Source organism: Tinamus guttatus, unplaced genomic scaffold (genome assembly GCF_059628265.1).
Source record: "Tinamus guttatus ecotype Peru unplaced genomic scaffold, ASM5962826v1 Tinamus_guttatus_pri_ptg000629l, whole genome shotgun sequence".
In the NCBI taxonomy this organism is placed as follows: Eukaryota; Metazoa; Chordata; class Aves; order Tinamiformes; family Tinamidae; genus Tinamus; species Tinamus guttatus.
The window spans coordinates 1,221,719-1,241,210 of NW_028289163.1; the positions used below are offsets into that span (position 1 = coordinate 1,221,719).

General features: G+C 57.6%; 2 protein-coding genes across 2 annotated transcripts; one reads left to right on the forward strand and one right to left on the reverse strand.

Moving 5' to 3' along the window:
• Positions 1-733: 733 nt before the first annotated feature.
• VPS72 (vacuolar protein sorting 72 homolog) lies at positions 734-3,686 on the reverse strand. The gene is made up of 6 exons (XM_088535322.1): positions 3,529-3,686; positions 2,931-3,083; positions 2,548-2,653; positions 2,294-2,473; positions 1,295-1,436; positions 734-1,115 (listed from the first exon to the last, which is right to left on the reverse strand). The coding sequence occupies exons 1-6, from the start codon at positions 3,643-3,645 to the stop codon at positions 734-736; spliced, it is 1,080 nt and encodes a 359-aa protein (XP_088391448.1). The 5' UTR covers positions 3,646-3,686.
• A 654-nt stretch (positions 3,687-4,340) lies between these two features.
• On the forward strand, positions 4,341-19,267 carry PIP5K1A (phosphatidylinositol-4-phosphate 5-kinase type 1 alpha). The gene is made up of 16 exons (XM_088535387.1): positions 4,341-4,431; positions 10,279-10,313; positions 10,511-10,600; positions 11,535-11,665; positions 11,957-12,074; positions 12,248-12,400; positions 12,546-12,845; positions 13,374-13,579; positions 13,711-13,794; positions 14,253-14,301; positions 14,658-14,742; positions 15,040-15,177; positions 15,797-15,926; positions 16,848-16,928; positions 18,630-18,714; positions 19,241-19,267. The coding sequence occupies exons 1-16, from the start codon at positions 4,374-4,376 to the stop codon at positions 19,241-19,243; spliced, it is 1,746 nt and encodes a 581-aa protein (XP_088391513.1). The 5' UTR covers positions 4,341-4,373; the 3' UTR covers positions 19,244-19,267.
• Positions 19,268-19,492: the final 225 nt, after the last annotated feature.

Consider the following 19,492-nt stretch of genomic DNA (forward strand, 5'->3'; position numbering starts at 1 on the left):
ACCCGCAAGTGCCACTTGGGCAGCCCCAGCAGCAGGGGAAACCCCTAGAGTCCCCCATGTCCCCCCTGCCACCAGGGGACGAACCCAGGGAGACACTTGCTGCTCTGCACAGAGAGGTGCCCAGGGGGTCCCCCACGAGGGCACCGGTGCCACCGAGCCGGGGAAGCCACCGCCTTGGGGACAGCGTCCCCAGCGTCCCCCCCCCCCGCCACCGCCGCGTCCCTACCTCGGTGCTGGCCGGGGCGGCTGCGCGGGCGCCGGCCCCGGGGCTGCGGCGGCAGCGCGTGAGCTCAGCGCTTTATCCGGCGCCCGGCGCGGGGAGGGGCGAGATCACATATCCCCGCGCGCTATCGCGCCCGGCCAGCGCCCCGCGGAGCCGCCCGGAGCTTCCCGGGAGCAGCCTCAGGCTGCGGCTCCCCCCTCTCCGCTCCCCCGTTTTGATCCACCAGGATCCCCCGGAGCAGCCGGGAGCAGGTGCCGCTGCCGCCCCCCGGGACCTGGGCCAGCCCTCTGGAAAACCGTCCCCCCACCCCTTTGTTTTCCATAGGGCCTCCAGGAATCCCCGGCGCTGCTCATTTCCCAGCGGAACCATCCACACACCTCGGCTTTATTAGACAGCGGCGCCGCCACCTCCTTCCATATAAAAACCGTAAAAAGTCGATAAATACCCCGAAAAAGCGGCGCCCTCGCCCGCGGGCGGGCCGAGCGGCCCCCAGGCCCCCCGCGCGCCCGCTCAGGTGGCCGGGACGCTCTGCTTGATGATGATCTTCTGGCGCGTGGCGCGGCCGGCGGCGTCGGCGCCCGGCGGCGCGGCGGCCAGCGCGGCCGTGGCAGCGGCGGCGCTGGGCAGCCCGTGCGCCGTGATGTACTTCTTGTAGGCCTCGCGGATGATCTTGAAGGCGCGGATGCTGGAGTAGGGGATGTCGGTGATGGGGTCCCGGTACACGGCCGGTTTGTGCGTCACCGGGCAGAGCTCGCGCACGGGCAGCCGCGGCTGCTTGGCCTTGGGGAAGAAGCGCTCGAAGGTCTCGTCGTCGCTGAACGTGATGAAGGTCCGCGAGCACTTGCCGCCCGGCGCCGGCGCCGCCTCCGCCTGCTGCGCGTCTTGATCCAACCTGGAAAGACGGGAATTAGCTCGGGCGGGACACGGGGGGAAACCCCGAGGCGACTCCCAGAGCCACCAAATCCCCCGGCTCAAGGGCAGGATTAGGGAGCCGAACGCCCGGCCTGGCCCCCTCGGTGCAACGGGATGGAGCCGGGGGGCCGGAGCTGGCGCCCGCCCGCGCGTCCCTACCCCTCCACGTCCACGTTCTCCTCCTTGCCCAGCTCCGTGACGAGGGGCATGGTGACGGAGCAGTAGCGGATGACGGGCCCCACGCACTTGCGCTTCTTCTGCACCTGCTTCTTCTTGTCGGCCTCCAGGCGCTCGTAGTTCTCTGCAGGAGCCGGAGGAGGGACAAAATGGGGGTCTCGGCGCCTTCCCAGGGGGGTAAATGTGGAGTCTTGGCATCTCCCTGTCCCCTCAGGGGGACAAATGGGGGGTCTCGGCGCCTCTCCAGCCACCCGAGGGGACAAACAGGGATCTCAGCACCTCCCCAGGGGCACAAACAGGGGTCTCGGCACCTCCCCGTCCCCCTGGAGGGACAAATGAGGGTGTTGGCACCTCCCCAGGGGGACAAACCGGGTCTCGGTGCCTCCCCGGGGAGACAAGCGGAGGTCTCGGCGCCTCCCCATCCCCCTGGGGGGACAAAAGGGGCTGTTGGTGCCTTCCCAGGGGGACAAATGGGGGTCTCAGTGCTCCCCATGGGGAGGAACGGGGGTCTCGGTGCCTTCCATATCCCCCTGGGGGGACAAATGAGGGTGTTGACACCTCCCCAGGGGGACAAATGGAGGGTCTCGGTGCTTCCCGATGGGGACAAACAGGGGTCTTGGTGCCTCCCCATCCCCCTGGGGGGACAAAAGGGGCAGTCGGTGCCTCCCCAGGGGGACAAATGGGGGTCTTGGTGCTTCCCCGTCCCCCTGGGGGGACAAATGAGGGTGTTGGCACCTCCCTGGGGACACAAATGGGGGTCTTGGCACCTCCCTGTCCCCCCGGGGAGACAAACGGGGGTCTCGGTGCCTCCCTGGGAGGACAAACGGGGGTCTCGTTGCTTCCCCATGGGGACAAACAGGGGTCTCGACGCCTCCCCGTCCCCCTGGGAGGACAAGAGGGGGTCTCGGCGCCTCCCCGTCCCCCTGGGAGGACGGGCAGGGGTCTCGGCGCCTCCCCGTGCTCCGGCGCGCGGGCGCTCACCCAGCGAGCGGAGGTTGATCTCCTCCGTGATCTTGGCCTCCTCCAGCAGCTCCTCCTGCGTGAGCGGGCGGTCGTGGTTGGCGCCGCCCTTCTTGCGCTTGGACTGCACCTGGCGCTCCTGGAGCCGCAGGAAGGTCTGGCGCGTGTGCTCCGTGGTCGACTGCCGCATGTGCTTGCGGCCTGGCGCCGCGGCCGCGCGTCAGCCGCGAGCGCCGGCCGCCCCCCTTCCCAGCCCCCCATCCCGGCCCGCGTACATTCGCTGTCTACCACTTCATCCTGCAGCTCCGAGGGGACGGATTTCACCTCTCGCGTCTTCTGGGCAGCGTCCGGCTTCTTGGGGCGCAGGGTCTTGATGGGCTCCTGCGGGAACGGGGTGCGGGAAATGGGAGGCTTCCCTCCCTGCTCAACTTCCACGTTCAAACACGAGCCCAGGCAGGGGCCACCGAGCGGTCCCTGCTGAGGCCCCGACAGCCCCAGAGAGGCATCCCCCCCTATATCACTAATTACAGCGTTAATTTTCCTTAACGACCCCCTTTTCGCGGATCTTCCCCCGGCGCTTCAGAGGCAGCTCCGTAAAGACGGGCAGCAGGGAGCAGCCCCCGGGGGGGCCCGGGCGTCCGGGGCCGCCCCCCCTCACCCTGTAGGCCTTGGTGGCGCCGCGTCGCCGCGGCCGGGGCTCGCCCTCGTCCGCGTCGCTGCTGGGCTCGTCGCCCTCGTCGATGTCGAAGTCCGAGTCCACCTCGTCCTCGCTGGCCGACTGGTCGCCCTTGTACTCGTCGTCGCCCGACTCCTGCGGGATGGCGGCGCCTCCGCAAACTGCCCCCGTCCCAGGGCTCCCCGCTGTCCCCAAGGGTCCCCTGCAGCCCCCACGGGACCCCCTGCTCCCCCAGTCCCCCCTCAGAGGCCCCGAACGCCCCCCCCGCTCAGCGCCCCCCCCCCAAAGCTTCCCGTTGTCCCCAAGGGTCCCCTGCAGCCCCCAACGCCCCCCCCACAGCCCCAGGCCGCCCTCAGGGTCTCAGCGCCCGCCCCGGCCTCCCCAAAGGGGCTCCCCGGTCCTCCCCCCCCATAAGCGCCCCCAAACCTCCCTCCTGCCCCCCCTGGGGCTCCCAGGACTCTCCCACCCCCCACGGAGCTTCCCCAGCCCCCTCCGTCCCCCAGGGCCCCCCCAAACCCTCAGGGTCCCCTCAGAGACCCTCAACCCCGAGCAGCCCCAGGCCCCTGCGAGCCGCCCGCACCTCGTTGAAGCCCCCGTACGTGGTCTGGTAAAACTCATCCTCCTCCTCGGCCTCGAGCAGCCCCGAGAGGCGGTTCCCGGCCGTGCGCCGCGGGGCGCGGCCCTCCGCCAGGCTCATCGCGCCGCCGCCGCGCTCGGCGCGCCGCCGCCCGCCCTGCCGCCCGCCTGCCTCCCCGCGCGCGCGCGCCCAGGCAGCGCGCGCCGAGCGCCGAGCGCTCGATGAGAGCGGCCACGCCCCCTAGAGGGGAGGGCGCTGCGGGGGGGCTATAGGCGGCGGGAGGTTCCCTATGGGGCACGGCCCCCCCTATAGGCTATAAGTGCCCTATATGGTCCCTTACAGAGTGCGGGGCTGGTACCTCTAGAGGGCGCCGCCCTGCGGGCTACAGGTTCTCGTATAGGCGCAAAGGGCGGGGGGGCGTCGCCTATAGCGCCGGGGTGTGACGTCATCGCCGAGCCCCGGCGTGACGTCATCCGCGGCGTGCGCCACCTCTCGCGCCCGCGCTCCCCGTCACGTGGCCGCTTCGCCCCCTCCCCTTGCGCGCATGCGCCCTATGAACACCCACACGCCTCCGGCGGGAGGATCCCCCCCCTCTTTTTCCGCGCCCAGTGGTTGCGCCCGGGGGGCGGGGCTGAGGGACGCGGCGACGGCGCGTGCGCCGCGTGCGCCGCGTGCGGGCTCCGCACTCCCCCCCCGCCCCTGCCGGGTGGTGCGGTCCGGAGCGGCGGCGCAGGGCGGGGCGGGCGGTACCAAGTCGGGAGGCGGGGGGGGAAGGGGGGGGGCGGAGCGCGCGAGCCGCCGCCGCCGCCGCCGCCGCCGGGCGCCACAGGAGGAGGCAGCGCAGCAAGATGGCGGCGGCCGGGCCCGAGTCCGGGGGCAGCAGCGGCAGCAGCGGCGGCCTCGCGGGTACGAGGGGGCCGCGCGGGGCGGGCAGGGATCGCGGCGGGCCGAGGCGGCTCCGCGGCGGGGACGGCGCAGAAACCTCCCCCCGCGGCTCCGGGCTGGGCACGGGCCTCGTTCCTGAGGGATCCCGGGGTGACAAAGCGCGCGCGGCTGTGGAGAGCGGGGCCGGGATGAAACGCGGGGCTTCCTGGTTCCTAAACGTGCGGCTCGGCCCTCTGCAGCGTTTCCCGGGGGGATCTGTGGTGCTCGGCGCCAGGGCAGCCTTTTTCCCCCTCGATACAACCCCCGGGCCTCTCGCGCTGGCTCGAAACAGCAGCGGCTTCCTACAAGGTTCCCAACACAGGATGGCAGAGCCTGCTTGGGAAGTCTCGTGGGTGTGAAGGGTTCCGAGAGCTTCACTTAAGAGGAAAACGTGGAAGCGCACGGCTGAATCCCTTCTCTCCTCTTGGAATCAATGGCAGCGCTGGAAAGCAGGACGTGAATCCTGATGGTGGAGCCTGGGCCGCGGGCCGTGCGCTCGCCTTGGTCCATCCCTGCTAGCCACAGGTTTCCGTCGCCGCTCCCGGCTGCTGCTCCGATCTCCGGGAGGCTCCGCCGCCCGCTCCGAAGGGAGCGGGATGTTGCTGGTGGGATGTTTTGCTGCTCATTTCCTGCCTCTCTGTGCCGGGCCGGGCAGGATCTGGGCTTTGGGCAGGATCTGGTAGAGCCAGAGCAGGTAGAACCGGGAGCAGGTTGGAGCGGGAGCCGGTGCTTTTGTTTCCAGCCTGGAGAGAAGCCGACGCGGCCCCAAATTCAGCCCCGTGCCAGAACGTGGCCATTTACTGCTTTATCCTGACCATGTGGAGGCTTTAGATTCCCAGCTTACTCCTTCCAGTGCTGCTTGGGCAGATCCCCGGGAGACGGGGGGCAGACAGGAGGGGGCCGTAGCTGTGTGTAAAGCTGATGTTTTGGACACAGGGCTTCCCATTTTCGCCCCAGTAAGCCTTAAACCATCCCAAACCAGCCGTGCTGGTGCCGATGGCCCCGGGGCTGGTTACTCAGCGAGCTGCTGCCTCACACTCAAATACTGGGGCCGGGAAGGATTCTGAAACTCCCCCCCTTTCACGAGCAGCGATTCCCTCCCTCCAGCCCTGGCCGTTCCACCCGCCGGGGCAGCCCCGAGAGGTTTCCTGCTTTTGAAGGGCCCAAAATGCTAATGGGGGGTTTCAGTTGTTGGGTTCTTTGTGCCTCTGCTGCAGCGGCCGCTTCGTAATTACGGAGGCAGCTGAGAGGTCATTGTCCCCCTTCCCTACAGACAAAAGGTTTTTTCTCCAGATTTGCTCTCCAGATTTGCTCTATGGGGACAGACGAGTTGTTCTGGCAGGAGTTACGGAGCCACGAGCAGGGCCCTGAGCTGCTCCATCCTCAACATGGGTGGAAAAGCTCTAGAAAGGCTCATCCACCCCCAGCAGCAAGTCACAGAATCATGGAATCATGGAATGCTTAGGGTTGGAAGGGACCTCTAGGGATCATCCAGCGCAGCCCCCTGCACACGCAGGGTCACCTAGAGCATGTGGCACAGGGCTGCGGCCAAGCGGGTTTGAAGATCTCCAGAGAAGGAGACTCCACAACCTCTCTGGGCAGCCTGTTCCAGGGCTCTGGCACCCTCACTGTTAAGAAATTGTTCCTTAAGTTCCTTAAGTCCTTGCAGGAGAGCAGCTCCTGTCCTGGTCCAGCCAGGAGGGAAGAGCGGATTAGTTCAAAAGCGCCCAAACGGCTCCTCTTTAACTTAAAATCGGTCTTCAAAACACTTAAGTCCTGTCTCTGAGTTATAAAACGTGTCTCTCTCGTGTCCTTCTCTAGTATCAAAGTGTCAAAACCGTCTCCTTGGTGTCGTGGAGCGATACCATAAACCAGGTCCTGGTGTCGAGACGGGGACCGTCGCTTTCGGCGACACGGGAATTGCTCGGCTTTGTCACCGTCCCCAGGTTGGGCTGTCTCAGTGAGTGACGAGTCCATCCGAGGGCCGAATCCTTGCCCTGCTCCGGGGCTCTCCGGCTCCCGCCTCCCTTTGCTTGCACAAAGCTTCGTTCCTTGGGATTTGTTTTCCTCCAATTCCAAGCACCACAACAGGCAGTTGTTCTTGTTCTCGATTGCTATGTAATCGTGGTGATTAAATATATTATCTTGCCACATCCCCGAGGACTCTGCCTTATTTAAAAAGCAGAGCGCTCCCAGGGCAGCAGATACCTTCCATCTGACCTCAATTTTATCCTTCTAGAGAAATAGAAATCCTTTAAGAGTTTATTTGAAAGATCCCTTAAGTAGCTCTGCTAGCTGTAAACCTGCATTCCCAACGACCAGGCCATGCAAAAATGAGCAGTTTTGTATTTCTTGACCAGCTCTTGCTGTTTAGGGGGCAGGGATGAGCTGAAATTTCCGATCCTTGAGGTGTTTTTGTGGCAAGCTCTAGCAATGCAGAACTATAAAATCGATGGGCTCAGGCCAACTGCGGGATTCATTTTCAAATGGGCAGGATCCTGTGTGCCAGAAGAGCCTGCTCCGAGGCACTAGCCTCTTTCCAGCTTTTCCACAGGTAACAGGGGAGGAATTCTCCAGAAAATCCCGCAGCGTTCTCCTCTCCGAGACCTCCTCGACGCGGAGGTGCTAAATGCTCCCAGCAAATCCTGCCCTCTGCCCCGACTTCTCCTGGGAAACTCGAGATAACCTCATTCCTGCTCTCCCCCCGCCCCCAGGATGTTTTTGCTCTGAAACATCAGGAAAAGCAATAAAATGAACACACTGCAGGCTGGTATTTCACTCACTTTTCACAGCGCTTAGCTCTTCTTGCACCCTTGTTTTTTTCCAGCCGTTGCACTGAGCCATAAGGTATTTTTTCCTTTATTTGTTCAATGATTTTTTTAATGCTCCTTAGTTTAAATTGTGGCTTTTTTACAGGATTCTTGGATTCCCAGGGTGTTCCTGAGTCCCAGGCGGCTCCGTAACGAGGCCCGGAGTGTCTCCACGCCCGTGTCTTGGACTGGGGCAGGAGAAAGGCCAAAGGCTTGGGGCTGTGAGCAGGATAACGGAGGAAGAAACATGGAAGAGAGTCGGGAACAGATGCTGGATATTTCTAGCTCGCTCTCCTTTTCTCAGGCCTTGTGCCCACTTCTCTCCACTTTCCCCCGCTCAGTCCTGTTGCCTCCGTGGGCTGCTCCATCCTTCGCCGCTGCTGAAACCATCACCGAGACGATCTCGTTTATTTAACGAGCTGCGTCGGGGGCACTCGGGGTTATTTTGCTCCTCTTTCTCCCAGGGCTGTCGGAGAGCACATGGAGATGTCAGGTTTGAGCTGCCACCTTCCCTCGGGTGCCTCCAAGAAGGGAATTATCAAGTTTAGTGCCCAGCCTTGATTCCTGAGGTCGTTTTTCAACTGAGAAAACTGGGATTAAGAGCGTTGGCTTCAACTTTGGGTTGAGGCCGCCCTTGCCCATGTTCCTGCAGGAGCTTCCTTGCAAAAGCAGGAGCAATCCTTATGCTCTTCCCTTTCCGAGGTTTGCATTGCGCGTTGGCCATGTAGAGCTTGAAGCTGCACCTTACCTCGTGCAAACAGCATTTCTTTTCATACTGGGGTAACTTTCTCAGCGAAAACACATCCCTTGAAAGGACCCATTCACCCGGGACGCCTGCGTAACCTTTCTGTTTCTTTTCCTTGCATAGATTTCAGCTTCTTGTGCTGCTCAGTGGTACCATTTCGAAGAGGTAGTCGTGTTGCATATATATGCTTAGAAAAGCATGGTTTCTCCCTGCCCAGTAACCAACAGCAAAGCGCCACGCGATAACCCCTGCCTTGGCTTCTGGGGACTGCCGAAACCGGGGGCCTTTTCCCCACGCTGCCCTCGTGGGAAGCTGCTGTTTTCCGTGTGTGCTGTGTGAGCGCTGGACAGCAACGTGTGCGCAGCAGGATTGTTCCAGGGGGGCCGTTTTTGCTGCCGTTTCTGCCCGGTTTGCACTTCGGATACAAAGAGGCGGCTCCGCTCTTCCCGCGTGCAGGTTTGGATCTGGGTTTGCGGGAGACGCGTTCGTCTCCGCGCGCGGCCGGGGACGTTTTTGGGAAGCCTCCACACTGACAGTGTGGAGCAGGGCCCGTATTTTGGGGTCCCACCCGGCTTGTGCCCCTGCGCAGACGCGTTCCCCCGAAACGCACGGAGAATCCAAGAGGATCTTCCCGGTCCGGAGCGTAAAAGAGCCGCATGGGGAAAGCCCTCGTGCCGTGGATCTGCGGAGGGGGCAGCCTCTCCTGTGCCGGAGGAAGATGCAGGAGGAAGAGGAAGGCGGATCCCGGCGCGGAGCTCGCGCTGTGCTGGGGTGCGCGACCGGCTCCGCGGGGTATTTTTACCAAAAACACGAGGCAAAACTTGCCAGAGCGGCTCTATTTAAACACAGAGCCACGCAGGTATCTGTCCTGCCTAAATCCAGTTGCTGTGTGCGTTTGCTGGGAAAAAAACAAGTTAAGGATCTGACTTGGGCGTCTTGCTATGCTCTTTGCAACAAAACTTTTGCCCAAACTATTTGAGCAGGTGCCATCCCTGCGGCTTCTGTTTAGCTTTTGATTCTTGCAGTGATTTCGTGGCTGGAAGAACATCCTGGCTGTGCCGACTGGAAATAATCCAGGACGGCCAAGGCCAGGCAGCTATTTGCTTAGCTTGATTCAGCTTCCAGTAAACAGCTCGGAGGAATGCGCTGGAATCGGCCCTAGGGATTGCTCCCAGGCTCGTGAAAGGGAAAAAAAAAGAAAAAAAGGGAGTTTTTTTGGGATGTAATGAGCTCATTTTTGGGCGCTGTGAGTTTCTAACCGCAGCCTGTTTCCTTTTTCCTATGGCGAGCAGCTCGAGTTAACTGTTTGGGTCTCTCCAGCCAGGGTGAATGGGTGTTTTGTGCCGGGCAGACGGGAATCGCCGCTTTCCCAGTCGGAAAAACTGCCTGGAAAGCGCCGGGAGGGAGCGGTGCTTCCTGCCTCGGAACAGGGCGTGTTGGGACCGGGGCTTGTGACCACATGCAGCGACTTTCCTCTTTCCAACCCTTTTCTCCCCGTCGGGGCCTCTGATCTAGAGGCTCTTTGGAGTCATTTAGCAAAAAAAAAAGTGAAAAAAGAGAGTTTTCTGCAGGAGGAGGGTGGGTTTCCCAGCACCCGGCTCCCCTGTGCTTTGGGATGCTCATCCTCTCAGTTGAGGCTTCTTTTATATCCTTTAAATGTTTTGTGTATGCGATTAAGGCAGGATAAAAACCCCCCAAATTTGCTGCAGGGTCTTCTGATGAGAGCGCTGTGGTCAAATCCTCTTGGAATATGATTCTGTATGGAAGATTGAATAGGAACACAGCTGATTTCCAAGGGGATGAAGCGACTTCGGGCGTGCTGGAATCTTGGGGCTTTTGGAAGGTCTCATTTACGTAATCGTTTGCTCCAAAAGGAACTGGGGGTTAATTGCACGTGTTGCATTTAATGCCAGGGTCCTTTGCAAGCACAGGGCATCCCGAAGCAATGCGAAAATCTGGTAGAACAATTTGTGTTCACGCCGAGCTGGAGAATTCCGGGAATCCAGGGGAGATTCCAGGAATCCAGAGGAGATTCCTGGACCCAGCGAGAGCAGACGGTAGCCAAGGACAGTGGCCTGGGCACAAACTGAGTGGGGCTGCAGGGAGCAGAACAGCCTTTCCGTGTGGTTTGACAACATTCCTTGCTGCTGTCAGAGAAGCTGGGGTGAAATCGAGCATGAGTCAGTGCTTTTTGGGGAGCTCCAAGCAGAATGCCAAGCTTTTTGTGCTGCCTAATAACGATTAACTCTAAATATGCCTTTATTATTTTAACAGGTTCCTCAACGTTCAAAAAATCACTCACCTCAGAGGTAAGTTTGGCTGATAAATTGCTGTTTTTCCCCCTAGTTAACAGAATGTCCTCTAAGAGTGTTAAAATGCCTCCTTTCAGGCTTAAATACGTGTAGAACCCGGGCAGCAGCCCAGTTGAGGTTGCAGCAAGATTCTTATTCTTTTCAAGTTATGTATTTTAATTCCTAATCTTTACCATCTCTCTCTCCCATCCTAGATGCCGGGTTCTTCCGGACAGCCGGGCTCACAGACGATAAAGAAGGGCCACAGAGGAGTGGATTCCACGGGGGAGACCACCTATAAAAAGGTGGGTTTCCTCTTGCACGGCTCCTGGCAGGGGTGTCCTCCTGTTTGCAACACAAACGCTGGCCAGAACCTGGGAAATCCCAGGGCTGAGCGTGGCCTTTGCTGCTGCCGCCTTCCAGAGGGGATTAATTTGAAACTTGGCCCCTCAGCAACACTTCTTGGGTCCCTTCTGATTCACACACAATCCCAGAAGGGTTGAGGTTGGGCAGTGATTTGGTGCCGACATTTGAGTGCTTTACGGAAGCGGCTCTTCCAAATCTCTAATCCAGCTGCACTTCCCTACCTGTCTGGTAAGGAACTGGAGCGTATGGGAGGAATTCATGTGCTGCTTCAAAAGCTTTTTTGATAGTGCCTTTTGGAATTGCTTTTTTACTTAAGTTTGGGATGTAGCTTCCTTCTGCAGAGGTCATGAGCTGTTGTTTGAATTTTTTTGCTACATAAAAGCAATTGGCAACAGGCAACCAGCTGTGATAGGACAGAAACAGTGAAGCAGGTGAAATGTTTGTGGCCGTTTTCTAGGGCTTCGTGGAGGATGCACGCCTGGGCAAAAGCGCAAAATATTCCTCAAATCTGGTCTTAGACCCCGGGGTATCCCTCTGTCACCAAATGCTTTGCTCTGCAGTGGTTTCTTTTGCATGGGAGGGGGCTGAGCTTCGTTTAGCTGCAGGAAAACACGAGCTGTTTGGATTGTGAGCCCTGGCTCCGTTTGTTTTACGTGGAAGCCAAGGGAAATATCCATGAGCGGCAGCTCACAAATCCAACCTGCACCTGCTCTGCAGCCTTCACATTTCCAGCAAGCCTTGCAGCAGGGTTCATGTCTACCTGTCCCTGGAGCCAGTTGGTGTAAAATCCCCTGATTGAAACTTTGAGCTCTGCCTGTGCCCGTTGGCGACCCGCTGCATCACGTCTAACTCGTGTGTTTCCTGCCCCTCCAGACAACCTCGTCGGCCTTGAAAGGGGCCATTCAGCTGGGAATTACGCACACAGTTGGGAGCTTGAGCACCAAACCTGAAAGAGATGTTCTCATGCAAGATTTCTACGTCGTAGAAAGCATTTTCTTCCCCAGGTCAGTGCTCGTGTCCCCTCCGCCGCGCTCGACGGCGGGAGAGCTGGCTCCTACCCCTGTCTGTACATTGGGAAGCAGCCCCAAGCTCAGCAGTTGACTGCAGGGGTGAGCCCAGCTCTCCTGCTGCCTCCTGGAGCCTCTCCTGGCTCTTCTTGTGCCTGAGACACCCCTGTTTGGGTGAAAAATGCTGATTTGTGCTGCGTGTCAGGCCGTTCCCCTCGGCGGGTGCTCTCGGGTGCCTCCAAGAAACCTTTCGGGTACAAACACTCGTGTGCTTCTCCCTTCGAGCAGCGAAGGCAGTAACCTGACCCCAGCTCATCACTACAACGACTTCCGTTTCAAAACCTACGCTCCGGTGGCGTTCCGCTATTTCCGGGAGCTCTTCGGGATCCGACCGGATGACTACCTGGTACGTTGTTGCCTATTTGCTCCCATGCTGTTGTGTGTTTGGGCGTTTTGCCCTCTTTCCTCTTGTCTTAGTGGTAGATGCTGTGCGTGTCCCTACATTTTGCCTCTGTTCATATTTAAAAGCAAGAATCTGTGCCCTCCGATTCGTCACTTTTCTCCCTGTGTCTTCCTCAGTACTCGCTCTGCAACGATCCTCTCATCGAGCTCTCCAACTCTGGCGCCAGCGGGTCCCTCTTCTACGTATCCAGCGACGATGAGTTCATCATCAAAACGGTTCAGCACAAGGAGGCTGAGTTCTTGCAGAAGCTGCTACCTGGCTACTACATGGTGAGTCACTTGGGCAGCTTATTGCATGGGTACTTTATAAATATTCAATTTAGAGGCAGGTGAAGGAGCAAATAACTCCTCAAACTGGCACCTCGAATAACCAGAACGGCTTTGAAAAATGTCCCGCTGCCCTTTGGCGTTTCAGAACCTGAACCAGAACCCGAGGACGCTGCTGCCCAAGTTCTACGGCTTGTACTGTGTCCAGGCTGGGGGCAAGAACATCCGCATCGTCGTCATGAACAACCTGCTGCCCCGCTCCGTGAAAATGCACCTCAAGTACGACCTGAAGGGCTCCACCTACAAGCGCCGGGCGTCCCAGAAGGAGCGGGAGAAGGTCTTCCCGACCTACAAGGACCTGGATTTTATGCAGGACATCCCCGACGGGCTGTTTTTAGACTCCGACATGTACAGCGCCTTGTGCAAAACGTTGCAGAGAGACTGTTTGGTAAGTGGGAAGGGCGAGGGGCAGTGCGGAGGCTTCCTGCCCTTTCCTGAGCTTTTCCCGAGAAAAGTGGGCAGCAGCCTCTGTCCTTGCAGCCTTGGCTTGGGGTGTTGAGTAGAGGACGTCTGTCTGTCCATCTCTTTGTGGATGGGAAGCAGGACGTGGAGCCCAGTTTTCTTCCGTGCTTCCAAGCCGAATTAAACTCGGCACAGCCTCTGGAGCGAGAGGAAACGGCGTCTTCCCTCCTCCTGCCAGGATCGTGCTCCGGAGTAGAGCAGGATGCTGGGAGAAGGGTGGGATTGCCAGCCGGAATCCAGTTCCAAGTCCCAAACTGCCTTGGAATAGCTGTGCAGAGCCCTGGGGCTTGTACCTTGGGTCCCTTTGGAGCCCCTGGAGCGTGGATCAACAGCCCTGCCCTCGGTGCCCTCGCTGCCCTCCGCAAAAACGCTGACCATGCTCGTGAATCCGCCTGCTCCGACCTTTTCCCTGAGCTTGCAGCACTGAATGGGCCTTTGTTGCCTTCCCGCCCAGGTCCTGCAGAGTTTTAAAATCATGGATTACAGTTTGCTCGTGGCAATCCACAACATGGACCAGGCGCAGAGGGAGCACGCCATGGCAGACGGGACATCCCAGACGGATACGCGCCGACCGGCTGCCCAGAAGGCCCTGTATTCCACAGCCATGGAATCGATCCAAGGAGAAGCTCGGCGAGGTGGCACCATAGAAACAGATGACCAGTAAGTCCACGTTGGTGCTGCTGCTTCGCTAGATGCTTTACGCAGTCCTCAGCTCATGCCAGGCTGCATGAGGGGGACAGTAGGGTATGAAAATATTATTTCCTGTTTTTTTTACCCTTTTCTTTCCCTAGAATGGGAGGCATTCCAGCCCGCAATGCCAAAGGGGAGAGACTGCTCCTCTACGTTGGCATCATCGATGTGTTGCAGTCGTACAGGTAGGAAACCTGCAATGCCAGCATGAATTCCAATTCACAGCATTATTTCCCCTTGCTTGGATATCAAGATTGGATTTGGAGAAATAGTTGAGACACGAATAAGCTTTCTAATTTATTTTTATTAACGGTTTCATTTCTTCTTTTGTTTGACATTTTGGGATTATTTTGTGGGTCTTGTTTACTGCCTTTACTTCATGTTGCTGGAACAGGTTTCTTGTCCCAAAGTTCTTTGCTGTGCTGTGGTTGTTGTACACAGGGAGTGTGCAGGAAGTGGCAAGGGAAAAATAGGTGGTGGCCTAAAATGCCTCTAATCACTCCTGCCTGGGCAGTGAGAAACAGCTGCAAGATTTCTGTTAAAAGATGATGTAACATGATGTAAAACAGATTGTGTAACACGGATGTAACAGAGATTGTGGAGACCTGGCATTAACATCATTGTTAATCCTCTCCTTTCTCAGATTTATCAAGAAGTTGGAGCACTCTTGGAAAGCCCTTGTACATGATGGAGTAAGTAGTAAAAATGCACCGTGTAGCTTCCAGCGATGGCTCTTGAAACTGTCTCCTGTTCCTGGTGCTTCTGGGCATAGGATCCTGGCTCTTAGAGGCTGTCACTTCACATAAAAGGAAAACTTTCTAGGTCCCCTCAGAAACATGGGAAATAATAGTATTGCTCATCCACCTCAGGAAGTATTTGATTGCTCTGGATATAATTCATATTTCAGGATCCAACCTGCTTCTCACAGCTACTAGTTGCTGCATAAAAGAACCCCTTGACTGTTCCCACTCCAACACAACAAGATTGACAGCCTGGAGAGCCTTGAACACCCCTTAATTCAGACTTGCACTTCACGTTTGTCTCTTAGGACACCGTATCCGTGCACAGACCCAGCTTCTACGCCGAGAGGTTCCAACGCTTCATGTGCAACACAGCGTTCAAGAAAATACCGTGTAAGTACCTTTTGTGCAGCTGCAACCCTGCAATCGCTGGCAATTCTGCTTCCCTCTGCTCGGGAAGCTGCCTGCCAACATGGGAGAACTCTTGGAAATGTGCTGTGTCACCTCTTGCTTCCTCCCAGTTTGCTCTTGCCACACAGCTGTGACTTTAGAGAAGCTGTTTCAGCATTTTGGGTGTTGCTTCAGCCTCTGTGTCACACTCTGGCACTGCAAAGTTGCTGGGTCGGGTCTTTTACCCCTTCCTGAGAAGAATGTTGTTAGTCAAGTGGGGTTTTGGCTTTTGTCTTTAAGTAAAGCCTTCTCCCTCTAAGAAGAGCCGCTCGGGCACGACGGTTCCTCGGCGGAGCTGCCAAGGAGGAGTGCCCTCCCTGTCACACGTGTCCTACGAGACAAAAGCACAAGTGACAACAGAGGTGGACGTGGAGCAAGGTTGGTGCCTGGGCTTAAACAAACAAACCACAATTTTAAAAAAGGCCCTTTTTAAGCTCATCTTTGTGACATTGAAGCCTGCTGCCTCCTGAACCGGGCGAGACACCACCCTGTTGCTTTGCAGATTTGCCAGGGACCCTGTTTTCTGAGATTGTGGGTACGTGAAACTAGATGGGGACCAAGATCTCTTGGGGGCACTGAGAAGGTCCAGGGGACACTGAGCCCTACTTCTGTGCCCCTCAGAGCCCATCAGTGCATTTTGGGGAGGATACTTCTAATCCAATTCCCCTGATGTGAGCAGGAGAAGAACTGCAGGGAAATAGTTTTCCTTGGGGCATAATTATCTTGTAGAACTAATTGCCCCAGCAAGCTGCTTTGGAGGCAAAGCAACTGGCTAGATTTAAAAAACAAGAAGTCAGTGGAGAAGCTGTTCCCCACGAAGCCACCACAGTAATTCCAGTTGAGAGAACTGAATGCAGGGCTGGTCCCTCTGTCCCCAGGGATTTTAGGTGTCTCGGGTGGGATCCAGCCCAGCTCTCGTGCCGGTGCCGTGTGGCAGCTCGTGCCACGTAGTGCCACTCGTTGCGGTGGTGATGGAACAGTCTGTGCTTTAACCCAGGTTCCCACCTTGGGCGTCCAGATCTCCTGCCCAGGACGCTGCCGGTGGATGAAGCCAACAGCGATTCCGTCGCAACGACCCTGTCCACCTCTTCCTTGGGCAGCGGGGGCCTCAACTCTCCTGCAAACAGGTAAGAGCAGGGCTCTCCCAGCACACGTGGGCCAGCAGCTCCTGCAGCTTGGGGTTAGGGGCTGTGGCAGGGCTCTGCGTTGCTTTGGGGGGTGTTTGCGGGTTTGGCATGGGTGCAAAACCTGCATCTTGAGTGGCCTTTTTGTGTCGAGCAAGTTCAGGCCCGTGGGCTGGAGCATGTGCAAGGGGGAGCATCGTGTCACCCGTCCCGCGCGCGGTCCCTTACAGGCGACGTGATCCTGCATCTCCTGCTTGGGCTGTGGGGGAGTCCCCGTGGCTTTGGGGTCCTTGTTTTGTGTTTAACGGCCTTGTTGGACTCGAAGGGTTTGTGTTCATGAAAGCAACGTAGTGGAAGTGTCGCTGTGGAAATGGATGTGAAGAGCCTTGATGTGGCGTTGGGTGGCCCTCGAAGGGACCTGCTGGCTGCTCCTCTCGGAGGGTTGGGCTCTCTTGCATCTTCCTGATTTGGGCAGCGTTGAGCTCCTCCGACCTGGGACAGGAGCTCAAAATATCTTGGGGAAAAAAAAAAAAAAAAAAGAGCATGGAGAGCTGTGAGGGAGCTTCTGTCTGCGTCTGAATGTGTTATTTGTTGTCCACGGGGTACCATTGGCAGGTGTGAGGAGGAGCTGTGGTCAGAGGACAATCCCTTTCACGGAAGCTGTTCTGAGGTGTTAACTTCTCCTCCTGGATGTGATTGGAAACCGCTTTCCTCACCCAGACTGGCACAGATTGCAGTGTCTGCTCTGAGCTGAAGGAAAGCAAGACACAATTGCAGTGAGCACCTCTTGCTCCCCCTTGCAAACCCGGAGACTTCTTGGTAGGGATCCTACACCAGAGCTGCTCCTTTCCAGGCCGTGGGCATGCCGGAGCCTTCCTTGCCATTTCCTTAACTGCAGGTCTCTCTCCTTCGATCTCTACATAGGTCAGTGGGCGTGCAAGTGCATAAAGCTGACAGCTCAGCAAAGGATTTGCCTAGAACAGCTCCTGGCATCATCTTGTCTAGGTGAGGGGAGGAACCAGCCTGCCTGAAACCTTATCCTGCCTCAGAGGGGGAATTCAGTGACACTTATTCTGAGCCTTGGCCCCGTGCTTGTTGCTGCCTGGTCCTTACAGAGTTCTCGCAGTCAGTGCCATGTTAAAATGCTTCAACATGGAGGGCATGACGTGGCAGAGGTTGCTTGCTGTATGGTGAAACAGCTTTTGTCCCCCTTCTATGAGCTGCTGCTGAGCCCTGCAAACCCAGCAAAGAGTGAAAGCAGTTTGTACATGACTGATTTCTAACACTGTAACTCGCTGAATGGCTTTAAATGTTTTTTTTTTCCCCCTCTCTACAGAGTTAGCTGGTCTAGTTGGGTATTTACCCCTCTTTGGGAAGCCTCTTAAACCTACGCAGCCCTCTCCAAATAGGGATCTCCTTGGAACTCTCTACAGCCAGAGCAGCTCTCCCCTTCTGCTCGCCGAGGGTTGGGACAGGATCTGGCTCTTTTGTGCCCAGACCACCTCAGCCTGAGCTTGGCAGCACAATCCCCTGTCCCCTGGAGTGGTGCCACCCGCTGGCAGCTGCATCCATGCCCTTGCTGTCACCACACGACGGTGACGGTGACGCGGGCGCCGAGCCGGTTCTCCCTGTCCCGCCACCCGGCCGGGAGTTGCTCGGATCCGGCACGGCAAATCTCGGAGGTCTCATCCCTCCCTGCTGCTGGGGGCTGGCGAGGTGGCTGCGGTGCCGAACGGGCCGGGGACGTTGCCCTCCCCGTGCCAGGCTCCAGGAATAGCCTGTCCTCATCCCGGGAAGGGCAGCACGGTTGGGATTCCCCTGGCTCGCGGCCCAGCGCTGCGTTAACCTCCCGGCAGCCCCGTGCTGGGGTCTGACACACCAACACGTCACCACGTGCCCCTGGGAAGGTAAGTTCCTAGCCCCAGAGCTAGATATAGGCGGGTATTTATTTTTCTGGGAACCTGATCACGGGCCCTTCATTAGAACTCTGCTCTTACGTCAACTTTGGGAGAAATTCTTGCTCTGTAACTAGCACCGAGCGTCGTCGTCTTTAATTTCTCTGCCGGTCAGAATGGGCAATTTGCCAGTCAGAAAGCTCAACAGAAGTGGAGGAACCAGCTGAGAGGAAGCGGACAAATTGGTGAGGCTCAATCTAGGCAGAAAGGTGGATTTTTTTGCGCCTGATGAGGACAATTATGACTCAATTTGGGTTAAAGAACTGCTGTTGATCCGATCTGCGGGGTGCTGCGGACCTGGATGCCTTCTGCGTGCTGGCAACAGGAGATGGAGCCAGTTAATCTGCTTCCAGCAGGCTGTAACAAATCAAGGGACACACGGGCGGTCATAAACCTCCCCCAGTTGTCAGTGCAACGGGGAGATGCTGGATACTTTGTGCCTGGACCATTTTCATGTGCTTGGAGACTTCTGAAAAGAGGTGTCGCTTCTTAGCCGGACAAAAGGTGCTTGTTCCCCGTGTTGGGAGTCGTGCTTGCTGGGGGATTGGTTTTCTAGGTGTTATTTTCGCTGCCTGGGTCAGCAGGGATAGTGTTGCCTGTGACCCTGGAATAAATCTGCCTAACAAAAGCCCTCGGGCAGTGCTTGGATGTTTCATTTCGCTGGGTATAGCAGGGTAGCCAAGAAATGGCACTTGTTGAGGGCTCGTTTTAAAAAACCTGCTTTACAGATCTGTCCCTTCTGTCTCCCCAGTGGATCCCCGGGACCTTCCATACCGGAGCGCTCCTCAGAACTGAGAGAACAGCTTGAAGACCTGCAGGAAACGGAGATAAGCTTTGTGAGTACCTCCCATTCGGGTAGAATAGGAGCAGCTCTATAGGTGGACAGGCAATTACAGGGGCTGCTTTGACTTCTCGTTGTGCTGCTGGGAGCACCGGCCTGGCTGGTTGTGTGTGGATCGAGCAGAGCGGGAAGCAGATGTCGTTCATTCCCCTCTGGAACACGCAGGCTCGGGCTGCCTTGTGCGCTGCTCTTAATGAGATCTGCCGCCCCCAAAAGCCTTAAATTAGGTAAGGAGAGAGGCAGAGCAGAGGCAGGGCACTGAGCTTCCAGAGTGGGTCTGATAGCAGAGAAACGGGTCAATCTGAACGGACTATCCCACTGCTCCAGCACTGATTAAATACCCAGACCTGCTTGTTTTAATGGAAAGGGGCAGCTCAAATAAAAGCCCAAATGCAGCCCAACTCAGCAGCTCCCTTCCCTTTCCCTCTCCCAGGGTGGCTTAGGTGAAGGAGCCCTTGTGCTGCCCTTCCTCGGAGGAAGGCAGGCTCCTTTCCAGCATTTCCCCTCTTTTCTCTTCGCAGTGAAGCACCACCGAGACGGTCGGGATGGAAGCGGCTCGCTCTGCGTGCTCTGCGGAGCCTGGCAAACGTCCAGCCCCTGGGGCTGATTTATTTTATTTTATTAGAAATCTTAACCTGGACAGAAACCTAGAAGGCTGGGCTACACTTAGTGGGATAGTATTAACAAAGACGGAGTCAGCACCGCTGAGCCTTGGACGCCTGGAAAATCTCCTTACGGCAGAGCCCTCGAGGTGGGACTGTATCCGTGCTGTC

Bases quoted from the DNA above. Each gene is read 5' to 3' on its own strand.
- VPS72 (XM_088535322.1), bottom strand. From the start codon at position 3,645: ATGAGCCTGGCGGAGGGCCGCGCCCCGCGGCGCACGGCCGGGAACCGC. The intron at 2,654-2,930 runs GTGAGGGGGGGC...CCGTTCCCGCAG, and splicing joins GCGCCACCAAGGCCTACAGG to GAGCCCATCAAGACCCTGCG. The intron at 2,474-2,547 runs GTACGCGGGCCG...CCGCGGCGCCAG, and splicing joins TGAAGTGGTAGACAGCGAAT to GCCGCAAGCACATGCGGCAG.
- PIP5K1A (XM_088535387.1), top strand. From the start codon at position 4,374: ATGGCGGCGGCCGGGCCCGAGTCCGGGGGCAGCAGCGGCAGCAGCGGC. The intron at 4,432-10,278 runs GTACGAGGGGGC...TTATTTTAACAG, and splicing joins CAGCAGCGGCGGCCTCGCGG to GTTCCTCAACGTTCAAAAAA. The intron at 14,743-15,039 runs GTAAGTACCTTT...TTTGTCTTTAAG, and splicing joins AGCGTTCAAGAAAATACCGT to TAAAGCCTTCTCCCTCTAAG.